Here is a 24,093-nt window from a genome sequence, read left to right on the forward strand (position 1 = left end):
GCCCGCGTACCGCAAAAAAAAAAAAAAAAAAAAAAGTTTATATAATTCAGAACAGCAATTACATAATGGTTGAATGCCCAATTAAGTATAGTTACTACACAACAATCCCTGGAAAGTTCCAGCTGAAAATAAATCAAGTCAGAATAGATACTATTCATAATGGATAATCTGATATTGTAATCAATGTCATTGCTTTTAAACCAACATTCTCCAGTTTAATTCTTTTCAAGATGCCATTGTTGTTGATTTTTTAAAATATATAGTTTAACAACAGCAACAATTATGTCATTTAACATAAGACTATGTGATATTTAACAGAACCATCTCTGTGCTGTTATTTTTACAAACTTTTAAACAATCTTTGAGTTTTAGTCCATCGACACAATGGAAAAATTAGTAATAACCACTCTTCTATTGGATGGCTGTATGGGTAGGTAGTAGCAGTAACTAATAGCCTCAGGCAGGAATCCACCTGTTGCTGAAGATGAACATGTAGCCTCAGTAGGGCTCCACTTAACAGCATGTGATAAGAGGGCAATATCTAGGATTTTATCCTTATATGAAACAAAATGTTGATGTTCTTGCGATATATCAACAATAACAAGCCAGTGTAAGAACTTGAGGTTTTATACAAATAATCTTGCAAAATGTATTTGCCACCACTACCTGAATATTTGATGAATCACTACGCTAAACACTGTGAGGAGATAAAAGAGATTTATAATGTAATGAAGAAAGCAAAACAAGTGATACGGTAGACACAAATTCCTATACTGTCAATCTACAGCCATGCCTTGGTTTCAGACCCTATCAAAACTTGTATCCAAAACACTTGCACTATTACCTTCTACTCCCCTCCTCTATGGCTTTTCCCATCAAATATTACTCCCTTTCTTGCATCTTGAGTCTCTTGATTTCTTATCCTACAACATATTATTCTTCTCCTCTTTTGACCTTGTTTTTTCATCCAAACTATTGACATATTTCTCCTTCTTTTCATAGCTAAGCTTTTTAAAACAGTTCACCACTTTTGTCTTATGCTTAAACTTTCCCTTCACTCTTTGTTTACCTCCAGTCTGAACTTTGCTTCCACTCGGTTATGCTCCCAAGAACAATGACTTTCTGACTTCAGAAACCCATCACCCGTCTCGGACCTCCTATTGTTTAATGATTTTACAGCTCTTGATAATGTTGATCTTGACTCTCCCCTCTTTGGCTTTCTATATCATCACTCCCTCCTTTTTCTACTAATTCTTCTCTACTGGTTGATGTCTGTTACTCCAATAATCTATTAAATGTTTATGTTCCCCAAGACTCTACTACTAGAATAAATTTCTCCCCACCACCACCTCCCATTCCCAGGTTATCTCATCCACGTTAACAGTGATGACTGTCAAATGACCCATGTTGATACCCATGAAATAAGTGATTCCCAGGCTTCACTTATTTCCCTAGTTCCAAACCTCTGTTTCCAACTGGGTATATACACCTGAGTGACCTTCAAATTCAGTATGGCCAAATGTTTCTCCAAAATTTTCTCAGTTTATAGCACCATTATCTTGACCTTATTAGTCAATATGTAAAATTTAAGATTCATCCTGAATTTGTCACTTTCCCTTATATATAGCTTAGATCTAAGGGATCACCAAGTTCAGTGTTTTTTATCTCCTAAACACTTTTCAAAACTATTTTACTCTATCCATCCCCATTTTAGAAGTTCATGCCTTTAAAATCTCTTGCCTGTACGAACGTCATAGCTAATGGACCCCCTGCGTCCACTCTCTCCTTACTCCAGTCCAGCAACTACATCACCACTAGGGTTACCTTACTAAAATATGAATTTAACTTTCTTGAAATCCAGTGAGTTAGATATTACAGATAATAAAACTGAGCCATAGACAAGTTCATACGCTTAGTTAAGTAGGAAATTTAAAAGTAAAACCCAAGCAGTCTCGCCCAGAAGCTGTGCTCTTCAGTACTGCACCTATTATCTTTCACGAAAAATAAAATACAGCCTATACTCTTTATAGTGATAGTTTGAGTTCCTCAAAATAACATAAAACATTTATAAATGTAGAAAATAAAAGACAGTCTACCGTATAAATATGGTTGAAGCCTAAGTAAGTGTTGTTTAAAACTTTCCAGGTGACAGTGAAGGAAATATATAAAAAGTCATAAGAAGAACAAATAGCCAATCTGTCAAGAAAGAAAGAAAAAAGCATTTTTGTGTTGCATCAATAAATATTTTAAAACCATAAGGAAAAGAAACCATTTTATCATTACATTTGCTTTTGATGAAACAGTTTCAAATTCATTTGAGATTGTATGCTTTTGAAATAACTTTAAAACATTTGTATCAAGGTTAAAATACTGGTTCAGCAAAAAAAATTCATAAATCATCTCTCCATTACATATAATGACCAATACTGAATACTATTTTGTTCTATGTCCTTTAGAACAGTATTTTTCAAATTGCAAATCACGCCCCTTAAGTGAGTCATGAAATCAATAGAAAGGGGATTTTTAAATAAAATAAAAGAGAAAATATCATAGTACATTGCACAGTGCCTTGTCACAGTATATAGATGAATGTGGATTCCAATAGTTTTGAGAAATATTCTGCCTGTGCATAGTATGTTGTACTGAAGTCCCCATTCCCTCCTGAAAATACACACACACACACACAAATGTCATTACTAAATACACACTTTCATATCGTACTTCTGTGAAGTTTAAAATACATGTATAGTTAAAACTGTTTTACATAGACAACAGAAAATTAAATATCTGCAAAAATATATAAGATTTCACAGAAAATGAGAAAAAAAAACACACTATAGAAATAAATGGAATGTAAATGCCTAAATTGCTAAATCATAAGATTACGGAAAAGGATCAAACAATAGTAATAACTACCATTATATCACTATCAAGATATACATATATGCAAATCCTCTTAACATCTTAACAATGGTGCAGGGTATTATTAGATCTACATGTAAAAAAATAAAATTAAATTCAAAAGATGATTCTACCAAGTCTCAGTGCTTCACCCAAGACTATTAAGCAAATAAGTAGCATTACTGGAATTCACACCCAGGCCTGGGTGTTTTGCATCAAAAGACATGAACTTTCTATTACAGCAGTGATTTCCAAATATTTTTATCAAAAACTTCTATCATTAAAATAAATTCTAAGAATGCACCATGAATATTTGTAAATACATCCATAAATTATAAACATGCACCATTTATCGACTTTCAAGAATAAATAAAAATAAAATGTTTACGTCATGCCAAGGGATCTCTTCGTATAAAGCACTTTGATATAGTACTATGCTTCTCCAAGAGACTGAAGTTAGATGAGAAGGAAGTGGAGATCAACAGATCATTTAAAAGAATATTTCAATACTCTAAGTGAGCATATTAAAGTTGGAAATAACAAATTCATCAGAAGAAGAAGAATTTAAGATTTTGCAAGGGATCAGAGAAGGATATTGAAAGCAATACTTTAAAATTTTAAAGAGGGTCTGAAGAGAAAAATACACAATCAACATATCAGTTTGCAAAACTGCTATATTATACACCAATTAGGCCATGAGTTTCACTTTATCCAGAAGTGAAACTCTATACAACTATGCTTGGAAAAATGGTTTTAAAAGCTTTCATCTGTAATATTTTGAAAAGCCAGATTTTTGTTGAAAAATCTGCCTGTCTTTATCTCTAAGGAATTCTGGAACTTTCTATGCCTCTGTCCTCATGTTTCATTTGTGTACATACTCTCTCTGTAGGTTGACAACATAAGCTTTGCCTCCTAAATTTCTGCTAGTCAGTTTATTTCCCTGCTCGTCTGTCTTTTCTTCCTTTATTCTTTCACCCCCTTCTTTCCTTCTCTTTTCATCTTTTCTTATCTTCATTTCTCTGTTACCTAACCATGAAATAGAAATGCTGAATAATATTTTATTTATAATATTATAATATTTATAATATTTATATTATATATATTATATATATAATATTTAAAATATTATAATATTTATAATATTTCTGTGGAATGGTGGATAATAATAGCACCTACCTTTTAGGACTTTTGCAAAGATTAAATAAGTTATTATGTCTAACACAGCTAAAGCACTGATCATTGTGCAATGCAAACAGTCTAAACATCCAGATGAGAGGATACAGGCATCTTTTTAAAATTCAATGAATCCATGGTATACGTAAATTATAAGCAATATGTGCAATGGCAAAAACTTTATTTTATAGCCTTTTTATTGCTGGCATAAATATAAAAGGCAAGAAATGGAAAAAAGTTCAGTAAAGGGGCTGAGAAGGAAAGGAAAGAAAAGCCACACTTTCTCTATGTTTTTCCACTCCACTCTTTTTCCTTCATAAACTAATATACCCATCTTTCTGTATTATATATAAATTTGAAATCCCAAAATAATTATGTAAATATAAGCTCTTAAATATCGCCGTAATGAACAGTTTGGGAAATAAAGAGGAAAGAAGAAAAAGACATTATAATTTTACTTGTCTCTTTGCCTCCTGTTCTTCTAGCAAAGCACCAGTTCTTTGTATGTTCAATTTCTGTTAGGTGTTCCCTGTATCCTGCCTAGTGTCCATAAGTCTTTTACCCCCAAACATATCAGAGAAGATCTAGACCTAATTTATAAGGTCTGAAATACATATCTTCCAAAAATGCCCTGGCTGACTCATGAATATCTTCACGCTCATTTTCTAACAATTCATAATCAAAATTAAATAAGGAAAAAATATATTTTTGCAAATACCATACTTAATTTCAAATGATATATATACACATATATGTCAATTGAGATGCATACATATGTATATATTTCTTTATTCTTAAAATTATTCTTCTTGCTTTTCTTTGAAATAAAACCATTAGTTAAGCTAAATTTCTTTGACTAATAATAAATTTTGCAGCAGGCAACCTTGATCATCACAGGAAGTAGAACCATATGTCTTCTAGGACCTTATGAAACATGAGCTACATAAACATAGTTTCCCATATTATGGCTCTAAAATGACATAGAATACTGAGAGAACAACTCATCTTCTCAAATCGGGCAACAATTTAAGAATTATCAGTCAGCATTTTTAACTGGAAATGTGGCATTTAGCAATCCTTAAAATAGAGAGGAGAACATTTCTCCAAAGAAGATATACAAATTGCCAACAAACACATGAAAGGATGCTCAACATCACTAATCATTAGAGAAATGCAAATCAAAACTACAATGAGGTATCACCTCACACCAGTCAGAATGGCCATCATAAAAAATCTACAAACAATAAATGCTGGAGAGGGTGTGGAGAAAAGGGAACCCTCTTGCAGTGTTGGTGGGAATGTAAATTGATACAGCCACTATGGAGAACAGTATGGAGGTTCCTTAAAAAAACTAAAAATAGAACTACCATACGACCCAGCAATCCCACTACTAACACATATATATGGAATCTAAAAAAAAAAAATGGTTCTGAAGAACCTAGGGGCAGGACAGGAATAAAGATGCAGATGTAGAGAATGGACTTGAAGACACAGGGAGGGGGAAGGGTAAGCTGGGACGAAGTGAGAGCATGGCATTCACATATATACACTGCCAAATGTAAAACAGATAGCTAGTGGGAAGCAGCCACATAGCACAGGGAGATCAGCTCAGTGCTTTGTGACCACAAAGAGAGGGTGGGATAGGGAGGGTGGGAGTGAGACACAAAAGGGAGGAGATATGGGGATATATGTATATGTATAGCTGATTCACTTTGTTATAAAGCAGAAACTAAAACACCATTGTAAAGCAGTTACCCTCCAATAAAGATGTTAAAAAAAAATAGAGAGGAGAAAAGCTATATATACTCAGAAATAAGTACAAACTTGATTTTTAATTAAATGTTATTTTCTTACACAGTTGGTGAAACTGTATTTTCTCAAACTATCTCCATTTGCATATCAAGCAATAATGTAATGTCCACATTTAGAGGAGATTAAAATAAGCTACCAAACGAGAATATTCTGTAATAAAACCAAATGGCCTGTTTAGCTCCTGAAACAGATATAATGTGGCTAGATGTACTACATGTAGCAATTAAAACATATTAAAATTATTTTAAAACTTACCTTTGCCAGCTTTATTTCAGCTGAGTATAAGTACGTCTTTAGGAATGCATCACAACAGAGTCTATATAAAACTGATTCTGCAACAAAAAATAAGGCAGGCAGATGATCGTAATCAAAGGTAGCATGGTCCAGGGAAGCATAAAGCATATTTAAAGCTTTTGAAATATTAAAAAGTAAAATTTATAAATTATGCTGCTTTTCTACATACTAAAATTAAGTCTTCTAATTAACTATTTGCTCAGTCACCAAGACCACATTGTGGTTTTAAAATATTCACAAAATCTTTGACATCCATCCCATCAAGAGGTGAAGTCTATGCCCCCTTCCCCTTGAACCTGAGCAGGCCTTGTGACTGCTTCAACTAATAGAATGTGGCAGAAGTGACAATGTATGACTTCCAAGGCTAGATCAGAAAAGGCAATACAGTTGCCCCCTCTATCTCTTTGTCAAGATACTACCTTTGGAATTCTAAGCTGCCATGTAGGACTTTCAACTACTCAGAAAGTCACTAAGCTGGAGAGACTACAGAGGTCGGGGAGGGTGGGGAGGACGGTGAGGGGGAAAAGGCAAGGAGGGAGAAATGCCCTAGGAGCTCCAGCTCTTCCACCCGACACAAAATAGATCACTAGGCCACATATATAATGGTGGGGAAATAGGACAGAACTGGATGACAAAAGACAGTGCTCAAGATAAGTTCTATAAAAGAGAAAAGTAGAAGACTAGAAAATCAAAGCAGAGGAAATAAGGCCCAATGGAGCTGAACAAGGAAGAATATAGCACTAAGGCCCTACAGAACATTGCACCTCACGTCATTACAGGCATACCTCATCTTATTCACTTTGATTTATTATGCTTTGCAGATACTGTAATTTTTACAAATTGAGGGTTTGTGGCAACCCTGCGTCTAGCAAGTCTATCGGTGCCACTTTTCCAACAGCATTATTTTTTAATTAAGGTATGTACATTTTCAGACACAATGCTATTGCACGTTTGATAGACTACAGTATAGTGTAAACATAACTTTTACATGCACTGTGAAACAAAAAAATTAATGTGACTCGCTTTATTACAATATCCGCTTTATTATGGTGATCTGGAACCAGACTCACAATATCTCCAAGAATGTGCCTGTACAAAGATTTTGAGGCGCTTTCATGAACAAAACTGAGGTTTAATTGACAAAGAAGAGCAAGGGGCTGCTGGTTGCTGGTAAGCCAAGATTGTTTACTTCAATATCATTTAAACATTTAATAGGGTCAGGCTGTGGATAGCACTGTGATGAAGTGCCATAAAGGCAAGTTAAATACAAAATCATTCTTATTCTTCCTGTTGCTTGAAAGCTCCCAGATAGCACTACAAAACCCAATTTATAAGGGAAAATACTCTCTGACTTCATATGGTTAACATTCTAAAACTCATTTTAAAAGGCATACACACAAAATTTAGAATAATATAGAAGAAACTTTATTTCCTTAAAAATAATGTTTTTAAATTTCTTTTTTAGATTGGTTGGAGGGTGGTTTAAAAGGAGACAGAAATAAGTGATAAATGAAAAGGTAATGAGTAAAATGGCTGTTTAAAACAAGTGAAAAACAAATGGCCATTTGGTTAATGTTTTATGAGTGAGAATTATAAAATTCAGAAATGAATTTCTCTAAAGTATAGTGCCTAGTGTTATTGAAAATCACTAAATGACATTTTATATTACTTTTTAATTAGTTACTAATTTTAGAAAAAAGCAATAGACTCTGCTGAGCAAAAGTTTTTAAAACAATTTCATAATTAAAAAGTTGAGCAGCCAAATTCATAAATTCAAAATTACAAAAGGACCTTTCATAATGAAACATTATCAGGTATTTCAATAGAGAAACGCATATTTTCCTTGGCTCCTGCACAATTTCTAAATATTAAAGTTCTCAAATTATGCCTTCACTCTAATCTAGAAAACACTTAGGGTAACTAAAAAGAGCTTAGTTAGAGGACATACCATCTTGGATTTCTCCTATGCACTGAGCCAGATATACTACTTCAGTCCATGTCGTAGGAAGATGCACATGCCTCCCAGTACCTAAGGTTTTGAGACCCAATTTCCTCTGTTATGGGGAAGATAAAAGAGGCAAACAAAAATGTACAGCTTTTAAATTTAATATATATATGTTTATTATCTATATTTTATTTATCCTATTTTATTATTTATAATTTGTTAATATTTTACTTGTTTTTATTGAATATAGTTGATTTGCAGTATTGTTTTAGTTTCAGGTGTACAGCAAAGTGATTCAGTTATACATATACATCAATATATATATATTCTTTTTCAGATTCTTTTCCATTATAGGTTATAACACGATATTGAATATAGTTTCCTGTGCTATACAGTAAGTCCTTGGTGTTTATCTATTTTATATATAATAGTGTGTATCTGTTAATCCCATACTCCTAATTTATCCCTCCCTGACACTTTTCCCTTTGGTAATTATAAGTTTGTTTTCTATGTCTGTGTGTCTGTTTTGTAAATAAGTTAATTTGTATTATTTTTTTGGATTCCACATGTAAGTGATATCATGATATTTGTTTTTCTCTGTCTGACTTACTTCACCTAGTATGATAATCTCCAGATCCATCCATATTGCTGCAAATGGCAATACTTCATTCTTTTTTATGGCTGAGCAATACTCTTTTATATATATATATATATATATATATATATATCTCATCTTCTTTATCCATTCACCTGTCAATGGACACTTAGGTTGCTTCCATGTTTTGGCTATTGTAAATAGTGCTGCTATGAACACTGGGGTGCATGTATCTTTTTGAATTAGACTTTTCATCTTTTCCAGATATATGCCTAGGAGTGGAATTACTGGATTATATAGTAACTATTTTAAGTTTTTTAAGGAACCTCCATACTGTTTTCCATAGTGACTGCACCAATTTACATTCCCACCAACACTGTAGGAGGGTTCATTTTCCTCCATGCCCTCTTCAGCATTTGTTATTTGTAGACTTTTTGATAATGGCCATTCTGATCAGTGTGAGGTGATACCTCACTATGGTATGGATTTGCATTTCTCTAACAATTAGTGATGCTGAGCATCTTCTCATGTGCCTGTTGGCCATCTGTATGTCTTCTTTGAAGAAACATCTAGTTAGGTCTTTTGCCCATTTTTTGATTGGGTTGTTTGGAGTTTGTTTGATATTGAGCTGTATGAGCTGTTTTGTATATTTTGGAAACTAAGCCCTTGTCAGTTGCATCACTTGCAAATACTTTCTCCCAGTCCACAAGTTATCTTTTCATTTGTGTATGGTTTCCTTTGCTGTGCAAAAGCTTATAAGTTTGATTAGGTCCCATTTGTTTATTTTTGCTTTTATTTCTATTGCCTTGGGAGACTAACCTAAGAAAATACTGGTATAATTTATGTCAGAGAATGTTTTGCCAGTGTTCTCTCCTAGGAGTTTTATGGTGTCATGTCTTATATTTAAGTCTTTAAGTCATTTTGAGTTTATATTTGTTTATGGTGTGAGGGTGTGTTCTAACTTCATTGATTTACACGTGGCTGTACAGTTTTCCCAATACCACTTGTTGAAGGGACTGCCCATTGTATATTATTGCCTCCTTCATTGAAGATTAATTGACTCTAGGTGTGTGGATTTACTTCTGGGCTCTCTATTCTGTTCCACTGATCCATATGTCTGTTGTGCCAATACCACACTGTTTTGATTACTGTAGCTTTGTAGTGTTATCTGAAGTCTGGGAGGGTTATGCCTCCACCTTTGTTCTTTTTCCCCAGGATTGCTTTGGCAATTCTGGGTCTTTTGTGGTTCAATGTAAATTCCAGGATTCTTAGTTCTAGCTCTGTGAAAAATGTCATGGGTAATGTGATAGGGATAGCATTAATTCTGTAGATTGCTTTGGGCAGTATGGCCATTTTAACAATATTAATTCTTCCAATCCAAAGCATTGGATATCTTTCCATTTCTTCGAATCATCTTCAATTTCCTTTATCAATGTTTTATAGTTCTCAGCATGTAAGTCCTTCACCTCCTAGGTCAGGTTTATTCTTAGGTATTTTTTTTTTTGACATGATGTTAAATGGGATTTTTTTTTTTTTACTTTCTTTTTCTGATATTTCCTTGTTACTGTAAAGAAATGGAACAGATTTCTGTATGTTAATCTTGTATCCTGCTACCTTGCTGAATTCATTTATCAGTTGTAATAGTTTTTGTGTGGAGTCTTCAGGGTTTTCTATATAGGGTATCATATCATCTGCATACAACGACAATTTTATCTCTTCCTTTCCAATTTGGATACCTTTTATTCTTGTCTGATTGCTGTGCCTAGGACTTCCAACACTATGTTAAATAGAATTGGTAAGAGTGGGCATCCTTGTCTTATTCCAGAATTTAGCAAGAAGGCTTTCAAGCTTTTCACCAATGAGTATTATGTTGACTGTGCGTTTATCATAAGTGGCTCTTTATTATGTTGAAATATGCTCCCTCTATACCCACTTTGGTGAGAGTTTTTATCAGGAATGGATGTTGAATTTTATCAAATGCTTTTCTGCAATGATCATGTTGTTGTTTTATCTTTTGTTGATGTGGTTTAAAACATTGATTGATTTGCATATGCTGAACCATCCTTATGACCATGGGATGACTCCAACTTGATCATAGTGTACAATCCTTTTATGTGTTGTTGGATTCAGTTTGCTAATATTTTGCTGAAGATTTTTACATCTAAATTCAAAGATATTGGCCTGTGATTTTTTTTTTTTTTGGTAGTTGTCTTTGGCTGGTTTTGGCATCAGGGTGATGGTGGCTTCAGAGAATGACTTTGGGAATGTTCCCTCCTCTTCAGTTTTTTGGAAGAGTTTGAGAAGGATAGGTATAAGTTCTTTGTAGGTTTGGCAGAATTCCCCAGCAAAGCCTTCCAGTTCTGGACTTTTTTTGCAGGGAGTTTTTTATTACATATTTCAGGTCTAGTGATCAGTCTCTTCAAATTATGTTTCTTCTTGACTCAGTTTTAGTAGGCTGTATGTTTCTAGAAACTTGTCCATTTCTTCTAGGTAGTCCATTTTGTTGGCATATAACTATTCATAGTATTTTCTTGTGAATTTTTTGTATTTCTGTGGTATCAGTTGTTATTTCTCCTCTTTCATTTCTCAATTTGTTTATTTGGGTCCTCTCTCTTTTCTTCTTGGTGAGTCTGGCTAAAGGTTTGTTGATTTTGTTTACCCTTTCAAAAGCCCAGCTCTTTGTTTTATTGATCTATCTATATAATTATTTATATATATATGATTGATATTATTATTTATATTTTATTATTAATTCTACTATTTGTATTTTATTACTATTTTATAATTTATTTTCATTTTTATTTACTCACTTATTTATTTGTATTATCCCTTTATTCTGAAAGTCATTCTATGAGGCTGATGCTCTTAAAGCTGTATATTTTTGCATTTATTATATTTATTTTTTGAAATTTTACAAAAACTATTAGTGTTAAAATGTAGAGAATGTTAATATTCTGAGTAATATCATTGTCTGCTGAAAATAATTTTCACTCTTTCTTTCTAGGGATTACTTCTGTCTCATTTCCTCACCAAGAGAATGCATCTCTGATTTTAAAAGGGTAACTATATTGAAAAAAATAGCTTGATGCCAGTTTTCTGGAGAACTCCAGCTACTTCACTGTGGATGGACTGAAGTTAGTGAACATAAAAGAGATATGAAGATTGCCCCCCTTATATTAATGTGGCCATTCCTGGGGCTGCCCCAGTTGGCTAACTGAAGAGAAACTCATTGATGAATGTATCTGCTGGCAACTATCTGCATGCAAAGCTAATAAAGTATATTCTTTTTTCTAATCAACTTTTTTCATGGATTTTTAAAAAAATTTTAAATATATGGTCAATCATGAGCCAAAATGCTGGGAAATAACAGCCACAAGAAAAAGTTGCCTTAATTTATGCTTGTTTTGTGCAGCTTTTATTTCACCAGTTATCTAGTGTTAAAGCAAAATCATATGTATATTATTTCTCTGCCAAAACTTAAACTGGATCTAATGAAGAAAAGGTAAAACAAGGACTTATTTTACTTTCTGTTCTGTTTTTATATGTGTTTGAAATTTTGTGAATTAATGACATATTTTTAAAGAATGTATTTTCTGCAAGTTAGGTGAATAGTTTGTTACAGAGAAAGAACAGAGTACTCTGTGCATGTATAGTGACTGTTTAGGAGACCTTTCTTTCCTCTTTAGGAAACATCATATATCAGTTAACATTTTTTTAGTAAAAAGTGTAATTTTCATAAACAAAAATTTATTTACCAGCCATTGATATTTTGCTGTGGGCTCTTGGATTAGTGCCAACAAATATATTCTCCAATAATTTATGAAGACTCTTCATACAAAAAGCCATTTGACATTGAATAATTTGGTCATAAGTTTTAACTTTAATTTGCATTAGTTTTTTTTTGTTTTTGTTTTTGTTTTTTTGCGTTACGTGGGCCTCTCACTGTTGTGGCCTCTCCCGTTGCGGAGCACAGGCTCCGGACGTGCAGGCTCCATGGCATGTGGGATCTTCCCGGACCAGGGCACGAACCCGTGTCCCCTGCATCGGCAGGCGGGCCCTCAACCACTGCACCACCAGGGAAGCCCCTGCATTAGTATTTTTAACTATGCCTACTTATGATTAAAGAAAGGTGTATTCTTATCTTTTTCTTTCAATATTTTAGAACATGTAATCATCCACCAACTGGAAGAGAAAGTTCACATACTAAATAATCAATAGTGTGCCATTACCTTACATTTGATAAAGTTTTTTCTAGCTATGTCCAACAGTTCTTCCTCCTCTATTTGGATTTTTTGTTTGGTTGAGTCTCAAGATGAATTCTTTTGTGATTGAAAATGGTGGCCTAAACCAAAAAAGAAAAAAAAAATCAATAATTATAGCTATCACTTCCAAATTTTAATTAATCAAACATCCAGTGGTTAAGTGTATCTATTTTCTGAAAAAGCACTTTATCATAATGAGAAAGTTTCACACACACAAAAATCAGTAAAATATTTATGTATATATATGTGTGTGTGTGTATATATCTATCTATATATATATATATATATATATATACACACACAGGTCTCCTAGATTGATTTTATCATACTCTTAGTTTGAGAAATAGAATTCTCATGATATTGAAGAACTTTGTAGTCTTTGAAAAAAATCCAGCATAGCTTCATTACGTTGAAGACTGATTTATCTCCTCACATATTTCAGTGTTGGTTTAATTTAAGCTAAAACATTATTCCCTCCATGCAAGTGGAATCAGTCGAACTGTGGCTGAAGTAAAGTAGGCAGGACAGAAAAGATGTATGTAGTAAGGTCAGAGAGGTGACAAGGAGACATACTAACTTTGGATGAGATGGGAATCTATTGCAGGGTTTTGATAAGATGAGTGGCATAATTCAACTTATATTTTAACAGGATCATTCCGATGCTGTGTTGAGAGCTGGAGTGTGGGGAGGTAGCAAGGGAGAGAACACATATACACTTAGCTGAGAGGTAATTTGGCTTGGATCAGAATTATAGCAAATCAATTAAAGCAAAGAGTTTGGATAATGGATATATTTTGACATTAGCTCCAACCAGACTTCCCAATGAACCAATGAATTAGAAATAGGCATGAGAGGAAGGAAAAAAAAAAAAAAAGGAGTCATGATTGAATTGAGCAACGGAAAGGATAGAATTGCTGTTTACCAAGATGGGAAAGGTTGTTAGAGGAGCAGATTTGAGGTGAGGGTAGAGAATAAGTTCAGTATTGGATATGTTATGTTTGAGATGACCATGGCCATCCAAATGGAGACGCAGAGTAAGCAGTTAGATATGAGTCTGAATTTGGGGGAAAGGTTCAGGCTAAATATGTCAGTTTTTGAGTCACTAGCACACATATGGCATTTAAAGTCTTGTGAATGGAAAGGATCCCATGGGCAAAGTGTAGAGAGGGTAGACAAGTATTCCAGCGAAGTGAGAAAAGTTGAGGGTGTATGCAAGAGAATGAGTAAAGTGATTATAATGATGTAGCACAGCGTTTAAAATGGCATGGAATCAAAAGTGCTATCAGAGGAATAGAAAATGGGTAGTAGAGTCAATGAGTTGTTTATGTGATAAAATAATGGGAGTCATACGATTAAAAGGAGTGATCTGAGAAAACAAAACATCTTTCAACAACTTACTGTATTTATAATGTACTGAATTAGTTGCTCTGTGGGATATAGGAAAAAAACATGAATAAAAATCAAATTTTGCCTGTGAGTGACTCATAGTCCAATTGGGAAGACAGATGTATGTAAAAGTAATCACAGTGCCACATGATCACAAGATAAGCAGAGATAAAACCATGATGCTTTGTAAACTAGAGCCAAATAGATATCCCAGTGAAGAACAATTAATGAAATGACCAGCTCTTTAACTGCCATCCTAAAGTAGGCATTTATTCAATCATTCAATCAGTAAGCATTTATTGACTATCTCTATGTATCAGGTGCTACTAACCTTGGAACTGGGATACGACGGTGAAACCAACAAACAACCTTGCCCTCAAGCAGCGTATAGTAAAATAGCAGAAGAGTTGAGGTGTTAGAACTCACAAAGTCTGCTAGAATTGGGCATTTGAAATGAATAACTTCATTCTTGACTACCTGTTATCTTGCTCTTGGAGATATGAGGTTAGATGTATATGGTAAAGGTTGGCTGAAAACTCTCTCTCAACAGTCATCTGGGATGACATATCTTTGATCGACATGGACCTACTCTTCGCGAAGAGTCCAAAATAGCCTCAGTCTTCCCATTTGTACAGAGTATTATGGGAATAAGATAGTCCCTTTATCCATTTAAATTTTTCTAATTTTCATTAGAAATTAGATTCTTTAAAAGTATTAACATAACAGTGCTGTTTATAACAAACCATACATTCAGGGATGTGTCCCAACACTACCGTCTCCAATTCTACCCATTAGAAATAGCCAAGATTAATGGGTCAGTGTGTATCCTTCATATCTTTCTCAATGCTCACAAATAAAAACCAAACTATGTGTACTCTTTTTAGTAAATAGAACCATGTATGTAACACTGGAGCATGCTTTCTTCATTAAATTTATCAGACATTAAAGTTCAAGTGATCCTAACATGCACTAGTATGGATGTACCCAACAAACGCAACAATGTCTTTATTGACTGACACTTCCCATCACTTCCAGTATAATTTTGGCCATGCTAACTGATGCTGTAATTTTTTAAAATCCATGTACATAGGCCTGATATTTAGTAGGTGTACACTGTTCTGATTTATCAATCTCCACACTATATCAATAGTTAAATATTTTGATTACCACCTCTGCTTGTAAATATATCTATATAAAGACATCCTAAGAGAATTAAAAGGCAAAACTTCAAATGGAAGAACATATTTTCAACACATGTAACTGACAAAGGGCTCATATCCATAATATAACCAGAATATATGAAGAACTCCCAAACAATAGAAACATAGAGAAGAGGCTTAAACAGGTAATTGACAAAAGAAGAAATCCGTGTGGCCAATAACTATGTGAAACAATGATTAACATCATAAATAGGGAAACTCAAATTAAAACCATCTTGTTTAAGCAGATTTCCCTACTACCGACCACAGAAACCCCTCCAAACACACAAAGACACAGCCACACACACACACACACACACACACACACACACACACAAATACATACACTATATCCAAGGGTTTCAAATACAAACTAAAAATGTATTTTCTAAAATTAGTTATTTTATCTCAGCTTTTATATATATAGGCTCTGAGAAAAATGCATTTGTATCATTTTATTTTTAAAGTAGAGTAAAGCCTCAGGGTAAAAATAATATCTAATACAATTTCTATGCTTAGAATATATTTTATAAAAAATTTTAGTTTTGTCAATTATCTTTCAGTATGGTTGAGGCCTGTAGTGAATCATTAAAAATATGGAAAGCTAATGCTTTCCAGCTTCTTGTACAGAGATTGAGTACCTTAATTGGACTCCCTCAGCTCATGTCAATAAATATTTAACAGGAAATAAATATACCTTTTTTAACTATTTCTTGCCCATCACAAATAGGTGTTATACAAATTAATACTTATTTAATGACAAACACAACCCATGATAAGAAGCAAAAGGAAACTTGAAAAAGTAAATATAGGCATTTGAAAGGAAAATATATCTTAATTTCACACATTCTAATTTCTTCAAACTATCAAAGGATTTCACAAAGATAGATGTAATCTACTGTAAGTATATAAGTGCAGTCCTATGGAAAGGTAATGAATGAAGGTCGTCATGCCAATTTCATATAAGGGAAATATACTAAAGTCTTCTGACTGCATGGATATCAATCCAAATGACTTTATATGTTATCTGTGAATTCAGAACTTTTTTTTAGCTGACAATTAATTTGTTCAATAAACATTTAATGAAAGCCTCCCACATATAAGATATTTCACTAGATATAATGAGGGCTAAGAGAGGAATCAGGCCTGGCCTCAGTAAATTCACATTCTAGGAGGGAAGTGAGACAAATCACAAATTATGTAATATAAAGGAGACACACTGAAGAAAAAAAAAGGAAATAAAATCCTGTGGCGAGTTCAGAAGGTCATGATTCCAACACTTCCTGATGCTATAATCTTTGCTTAATCATTTAATCTGTGTGAGCTATAATTTTCCATCTGTGGAAATGAGGACAAAATTTGCAGAATTTTGAAAAGCAATGAACTGGAACACATTGTCTAATTCCTTACATAGATTCAGCACTGGATAACTATTAGTTATAAGAATTACTGTTTTTCGTTAAAGATTCAAAAAAAGCTTCTTTGCAGAAGTGGCGCTTGAGCTGTACCTTGATATGAAGACAGGAACTAGAATGTGACAGAATGGCAGTTATCCTTTCAAAATCTTTTCTGTTTCTTCCTGGTCACATGATCACGCAGCTAGTGCCTATATTTCCCAGTCTTTCTGGCAGGTTGTGAGGAGATACAATATGTGCAAATTTCAGGTCACCTTTACCTTAAAGACAGGCCACTTTCCCTAGAATAAAACCTTTTTTTCCTTCCAGTTGACTGGAACACAAAAATGGTGCTGAATTGTCTTTGATTAGGCAGATCAGTACAACTATGAGATAATGAGGGTTGTGAGTTTCTCACTGACCCCAAAAGCAGAGCTATCCTGTCAGCCTAGACCCACTGGATTCATATGTCAGATAAATACACTTCTATCTTACTTAAGCCTCTGAAATTAGAGACCTCTTTTTATAGTCGCTTCAAATTTACCCTAACAGAAGTAGAAACAAAGGAAAGAAAAAAAAAAAAAAGAACAGTCTTAATGTAGCATAGAGAGACAGAATGCTTAAAATCAAGATAGGAAATGAAGATGGAAATGTTAGGTTGAGACATATAGAAATGGCACTGAATGGTAGTCTGTGGTAGACTTAAAGCTACCTACATCAGTATCTATTCTCCTCCCTTTCTTACTAAAAGATTCTTTCTTGCAGTTAGGTACGCACAGATGTCTAAGGTTTCAGCCAGTAAAACGTAAGTAAAATTCAGATAGTTCTGGGAAGTCGCCTGAAAAAGTGTATAAACCCTTCTTCTGTCCTTCCTCTATTCTGCTGCATGAAGCACAACTGTGATGTCTCAATTTTCAGCAGCCATGATAGAACATGAAATGCCCTTAAAAGTAAGTCATGTGCAGCAGACCAGCTAGTTAAAAGGAATCTAAATCCTGGATCACCATACCAGCTCTGGACTGACTATATTCAGAGAAATAAACTATTTTTAAGTATCATTGCTATTTTAGATTCTGTTAGTTTCAGTGGGCACCAATTCTATATTACACATAGACTTTTGAGTTTTATTTGATAAATAAGAAAATTATTCAGCAGAAGAGTGATGAGATTACAGCTGTGCTTCAGGATGACTATACTTAAAGTCCAATGTTGAATGGTTTGGAGTGAGGAGTGATTACTGGCAGTTGGACAATTATTTGAACAATTTAGGTAAGAAGTAATAAAGGTCTGAACTACAGTTTGGGCAAAAATAATGACAAAAAGTAAATGAATGTGAGAGATTAGTTGGAAGTTAAATCAATAGGGCTCAATGACTACCAGGATGTGAGAAAAGAAATTGTGAGGGTGGACATAGAGATAATCTTATGGTTTTGAGTCAACATGATTAGTAGTAGAGAGTTGGCATCAAGACAATTAGATGGAAAAATCTGGGCAGATGATCTGTGCCATTCTGGATGTACTGACTGTGATTTACCTGTGAGACAACCAAATGGAGAGATCTATAATCCAAGTGAACTTGTGAGGCAGAAATTAAGTGGATAAGATCTGGAAATAAAGACTTAAGATTCACCTACATACTCAAAGCTATGAAATCTCAAGAGGAAGAGTAGTGAGAAAAAAGAATCAAGGGAGATCTTTGGACAAATCCTACAGGTAGGAGGTAAGAGGAAAAGAATGGTAAATATGATAGGCGATTCAGGGAAATACTGCAATGGAATTCAAATATTTGTACAATTTGGTGTGTAAACTCTTTCTCTGAGAATTGTTCATCACTCATAGTCCCTGCTGGGCCAGTGGGTCTAACTTCTACATTAGCACCATTTGGCTCCATCCTCCCCTACCCTGGCCATAGCTGATAGGGTCACAATAGACATCTGGCTCACTCTAGGCCAATCCAATCCTCTCTTCAGGGATTTTAAATAATTAGCTAATACTTCTAATTAGTTGATGTCAGAGCTGATAGTTTATGTAGAGTCAAGAGGTGGCTTTTGTTGAAATGTTGCTCAAGACAACAAAATACCCCAAAGCACAGAGCTTTAGAAGAAGATATGTTAGTATTCTGTCATGTTTTTCATGATATGCCTTTGTCTGCATTATATCTTGTTTGCTTTTCCTTTGCAATTTTTTCTCAACGACATTGTGTCTGATCCCACTTAATGAATATAGAACATGCTCACTGTTTATTCCATATATTTTGGGACTATTTAACTAGATAATAAGCGTACTGCATAGGTAGGGGTTGCTCTATTTGTTGGCTGTCGGAAAAATGAAGAATATTTTACATATTAATTTACAAGCGTGACTTAAAGATGATGGTCTTTCAGCATGTATTATGCAATACAACTGTCACGTACTACTAGTTAATGTTATATGCCTCTTCCTTATGGGTATGTAGTTTTATAGCTATATGTCCACCATCGTAGCCCTGATCCATGTTTGTTGGATGATTTACTGATGTACAGCCAGAGTTTGTAGTCTAGTATAGATACAGACTATACCTGTTGATCATTTTATCTCCATTGTCTCTTACAGACACTAAATGAATAAATGAGACCTTGCTATACCTTCCACTCTCAGGTTCCACAAGACAGCCCTACAGCCGTTACATTTTTCTTTTGCTTCAGTTAAGCTGAATGTGTGCCTGTTCCATGCAAACAAACAATCTTAGACTGAGATACCAAGCAAGAATAGATTGAAGATGCAGACCATGATCAAAAATGTACATCTTGCAGAGATAAAGACTAAGGACAATGAAAATATCATTACAGTTAATGTTTAGGAAGTCAGTAGAGATCATTAAGAGAGTAGTTTTACTAGATAAATAAAAACAGAATCCAGATTTATATAATATTTTAAATATTTAGAGCACATTTGTAGAGCACATTTTACTAAATATAAAGTCAAAAACATTAATAAAAAGGAAAAATTTCAGGCTTTGACATTTCAGGAAGCTTTGAAGACTACAGTCTCCAGGTATTTAAAAAAAAAAAAACCCTCAAGAGCAGCTTCTGTAAGATATAAAATAACCTTTGGTCCAGAAATGGGTGGACTTCAGTACCTCACTTGAAAGATTTACATGGAGCCCTACATGCATCTCCAACAGAACCCACACTAAGCCTGCAAAGCTCTTGTTTCTAAGAAGAATAAGTGAAGCAAATACAGTACGAGGTCTATGACAATTCAGGCAACACATAAAAAAACCAAACGTAATGTCTTTTTGTGCAAGATATCAAGATCTCCGCTTCATCTCAAACAGCTGAGGCCAGGGGCAGAATCTGGTTTACCTTGATACAAGAGGCCACTGATACAAAACAAAGTGTGTTTTCTAAATGACTGCACAGTAAGAAAAAAAAAATCCAGGATTTTCAAGGTGGGGAAACATTATAGGAGACTCCCTCCACATTGACTAAATATCCGAGGTAAGAACAATCAGAACTAATCGCTATCCCTTCTCCCAACCTCAGGGAGCTGTAGAAAAGGCCGCCTTGCTCTCAACAGAGAAGGAAAGAGAAAGAAAAAAAAAATACACACATATATATATATGTCTGAGAAGACTAGTCTCAACATAGATTTATACCCCATTCATTGGATCAACACAAATTATAAAACCATCATACCTATTTCCACAATATGCTCAAAAGTATATACAGGCAACCAGAAACTATAAGTCTATATAGAAGATTTGAAGAAAAATAAATGAATTGCTAGAAATGTAAGATATAGTTTTTAAAATTCAATGTATAAATTGGTAACAGGAGAGAGTCAGTCATGGGAAAACAGAGCACATATCAGAATAAATTATTCAAAATACAGTAGAAAGAAGAAAATATAGAAAATGGAGACAAAATAAAAGATATGAAATATAAAATGAGATGGTCTAATATACATTCAATCAACAGTCTCAGAAAAAGAGAAAAGAGAATGGGTTATCAAGGTAATATCTAAAGGAACAATATCTGATATTTTTTCAGCAATGATAAAAGAGAGACACAGTCCACAGATACAAAAGGCATAAAAAATCCAAGTAGAATAATTTTTTTTAATTACATTCTAACACATCATAGTAAAATTGCAGAATACAAGAGAATAAGAAATTTTTTAAAGCACCCAAAGTTGGGGAAAACAGATTAAAGAAATAGCATCAACATTTCAGCTAACTTCCCAAAAGCACTAAAGCTGTTATTGGAACGATATCATCAATGTTCTGGGAGGAAAAAACTATAAAAGTTATAACACACCAAAGACAATTCCATGTTCAGTTTTAAATTTCTTCCAAAGATAAGAATAAAATAAAGGTATATTCAGACTAACAAAAACTGAGATTTTTCTCAACAACAAAATCTCACTAAGGAAAGTTCAAAAAGTTGTATATCCCTGGCAGTCCAGTGTTTAAGACTCCACGCTTCCACTGCAGGGGGCACAGTTTCGATCCCTGGTTGGGGAACTAGGATCCCCACATGCTGCGCAGCGTGGCCAAAAAAAAAGTTGTATATCTGGTAAAAGAAAAAACAGATCTAAGAAGTAACAAAGAATGAAAAGCAAAGAAAGTGATGAACAATAAATAAAATATAAAGGAAAATTAACTGCTTAAAATAGTAATGAAGTCTAATGAGAATTTTAAAAAAAACAAAAAACCACAAAATACAATTTAAGGGTCAGATAAGGTTTAAAAAAAGATCATGCTTTATCATGAAATGTTTAGAGTATTCTTTTTAAATTGAGACTCAGATAAACATGTTTAGAATTAATGAGAGAATTTAGCAGTATTTCTATATGTAAAATCAATACACAAAAATCAATTGTCTTTCTTCTGGCAGCAGCTAGAGAAGACATATTTTTTTAAATATGTGCATAAAACTTACAGCAGGATCACAAATACCAAATACATAGGAATAAATCTAAGAAATGATAGACAGTACCTCTATAAAAATTTACATCTAACTAAGAAGGTAAAAGACCTGTACTGGGAAAACTAAGACACTGATGAAAGAAATTAAAGATGACACAGATAGATATACTGTGTTTATGGATTAAAAGAATTAATATTGTGAAAATGACCAAAATACCCAAGGCAATCTACAGACTCAATGCAATCCATATCAAAATACCAATGGCACTTTTCACAATATTAGAACAAATAATTTTAAAATTTGTATGGAAACACAAGAGACCCTGAATAGCCAAAACAATCTTGAGAAAGAAGAATAGAGCTGGAGGTGTCACACTGCCTGACTTCACAGACAAAACTACAAAGCTACAGTAATCAAAATAGCATATTATTGGCACAAAAACAGACACATAGATCAATGGAAAAGAATAGAGAACCCAGAAGTAATCCCATGCACTTATGGCCAACTAATCTATACAAAGGAGACAAGAATATGCAATGGGGAAAAGACAGTCTCTTTAATAAGTGGTGCTGGGAAAACTGGACAGCCACATATAAAAGAATGAAATTAAACATTTTCTCACACCATAAACAAAATTAATTCAGAATGGACTAAAGACCTAAATGTAAGAGTGGAAACCATAAAACTCCTAGAAGAAAACATAGGCAGAAAACTCTTTAATATAAATTGTTGCAATAATTTTTTTGGATATTTCTCCTAAGGCAAACGAAACAAAAGCAAAAATAAACAAATGGAACCTAATTAAACTTAAAAGCTTTTTCTCAACAAAGGAAACCATCAACAAAAAGAAACGACAACCTACTGAATAGGAGAAAATATTTGCAAATGTTACAACTGATAAAGGGTTAATATCCAAAATACATAAACAGCTCATATAACTCAATATAAAAAAAAAACCCAGGGCTTCCCTTGTGGCGCAGTGGTTGAGAGTCTGCCTGCCGATGCAGGGGATACCGGTTCGTGCCCCAGTCTGGGAAGATCCCACATGCCGCGGAGCGGCTGGGCCCGTGAGCCATGGCCGCTGAGCCTGCGTGTCCGGAGCCTGTGCTCCGCAACAGGAGAGGCCACAACAGTGAGAGGCCCGCGTAGAGCAAAAAAAAAAAACCAAAAATCTTGATTAAAAAATGTGCAGAAGACCTGAACAGACATTTTTCCAAAGAAGACATACAGATGGCCAACAGGCACATGAAAAGATGCTTAATATCCTTAATCAGAGAAATGCAGATCAAAACTACAATGAGGTATCACCTCACACTTGTCAGAATGTCTAACATCAAAAAGACCACAAATAACAAATGTTGGCGAGGATGTGGAGAAAAGGGAACCCTTGTACAATGTTGGTAGGAATGTAAATTGGTGCAGCCGCTGTGAAAAACAATGTGAAAGTTCCTCAAAAAACTAAAAGAAGAACTACCACATGATCCAGCAATTCAATTCCGCTCCCAGGTATACATCTAAAGAAAATGAAAACACTGACTTGTTCTGGCATTGTTTGGTTTTTCTTTTGTTTATGTTTTTGTTTTTAGCCACCCCGCCATGGCTTGTGGGATCTTAGTTCCCCAACCAGGGACGGAACCACACCCTTGGCAGTGAAAGCACAGAGTCCTAACCACTGGACCACCAGGGAATTCCCTGAAAACACTAATTTGAAAAGATACATTCACCTCAATGTTCACTGGCAGCATTTACAACAACCAAGATATGAAAGCAACCTAACTGTTCATGAATAGATGAATGGATAAAGAATATGTGGTATATACATATAATGGACTACTACTCAGCCATAAAAATTAATGAAATATTGCTGTTTGCAACATGGATGAACCTGGAGGTTATTATGCTTAGTGAAATAAGTCAGAGAAAGACAAATACTGTATGTTATCACTTATATTTGGAGGATAAAAAATAAAACAAACATATAAATGTAACAAAACAGAAACAGACTCACAGATATAGAGAACAAACTAGAGATTACTAGTGGGGAGAAGAAAGGAGGTAGGGGCAAGATAGAGGTAGGGGATTAAGACATACAAACTACTATGTATAAAATAAATAAGCTACCAGGATATATTGTACAGCACAGGGAATATAAATATAATAACTTTAAAAGCAGTATAATCTCTAAAAATTTTGAATCCCTATGTTCTACACCTGAAACTAAC

General features: G+C 34.1%; 1 protein-coding gene across 1 annotated transcript in view; it reads right to left on the reverse strand.

The window, feature by feature from the left end:
• The window catches only part of TMEM232 (transmembrane protein 232), a 229,344-nt gene extending 215,735 nt beyond the window's left edge, over positions 1–13,609 (reverse strand). Inside the window, 7 exon segments of the mRNA XM_024122160.1 lie at positions 2,097–2,196; positions 6,142–6,296; positions 7,547–7,549; positions 8,129–8,234; positions 12,950–13,000; positions 13,002–13,062; positions 13,560–13,609. Of these exon segments, the coding sequence (XP_023977928.1) occupies positions 2,097–2,196; positions 6,142–6,296; positions 7,547–7,549; positions 8,129–8,234; positions 12,950–13,000; positions 13,002–13,062; positions 13,560–13,609 (526 nt within the window).
• Between the last annotated feature and the right edge of the window lie 10,484 nt (positions 13,610–24,093).

Source organism: Physeter macrocephalus, chromosome 8, assembly GCF_002837175.3.
Source record: "Physeter macrocephalus isolate SW-GA chromosome 8, ASM283717v5, whole genome shotgun sequence".
Taxonomy (NCBI): domain Eukaryota; kingdom Metazoa; phylum Chordata; class Mammalia; order Artiodactyla; family Physeteridae; genus Physeter; species Physeter macrocephalus.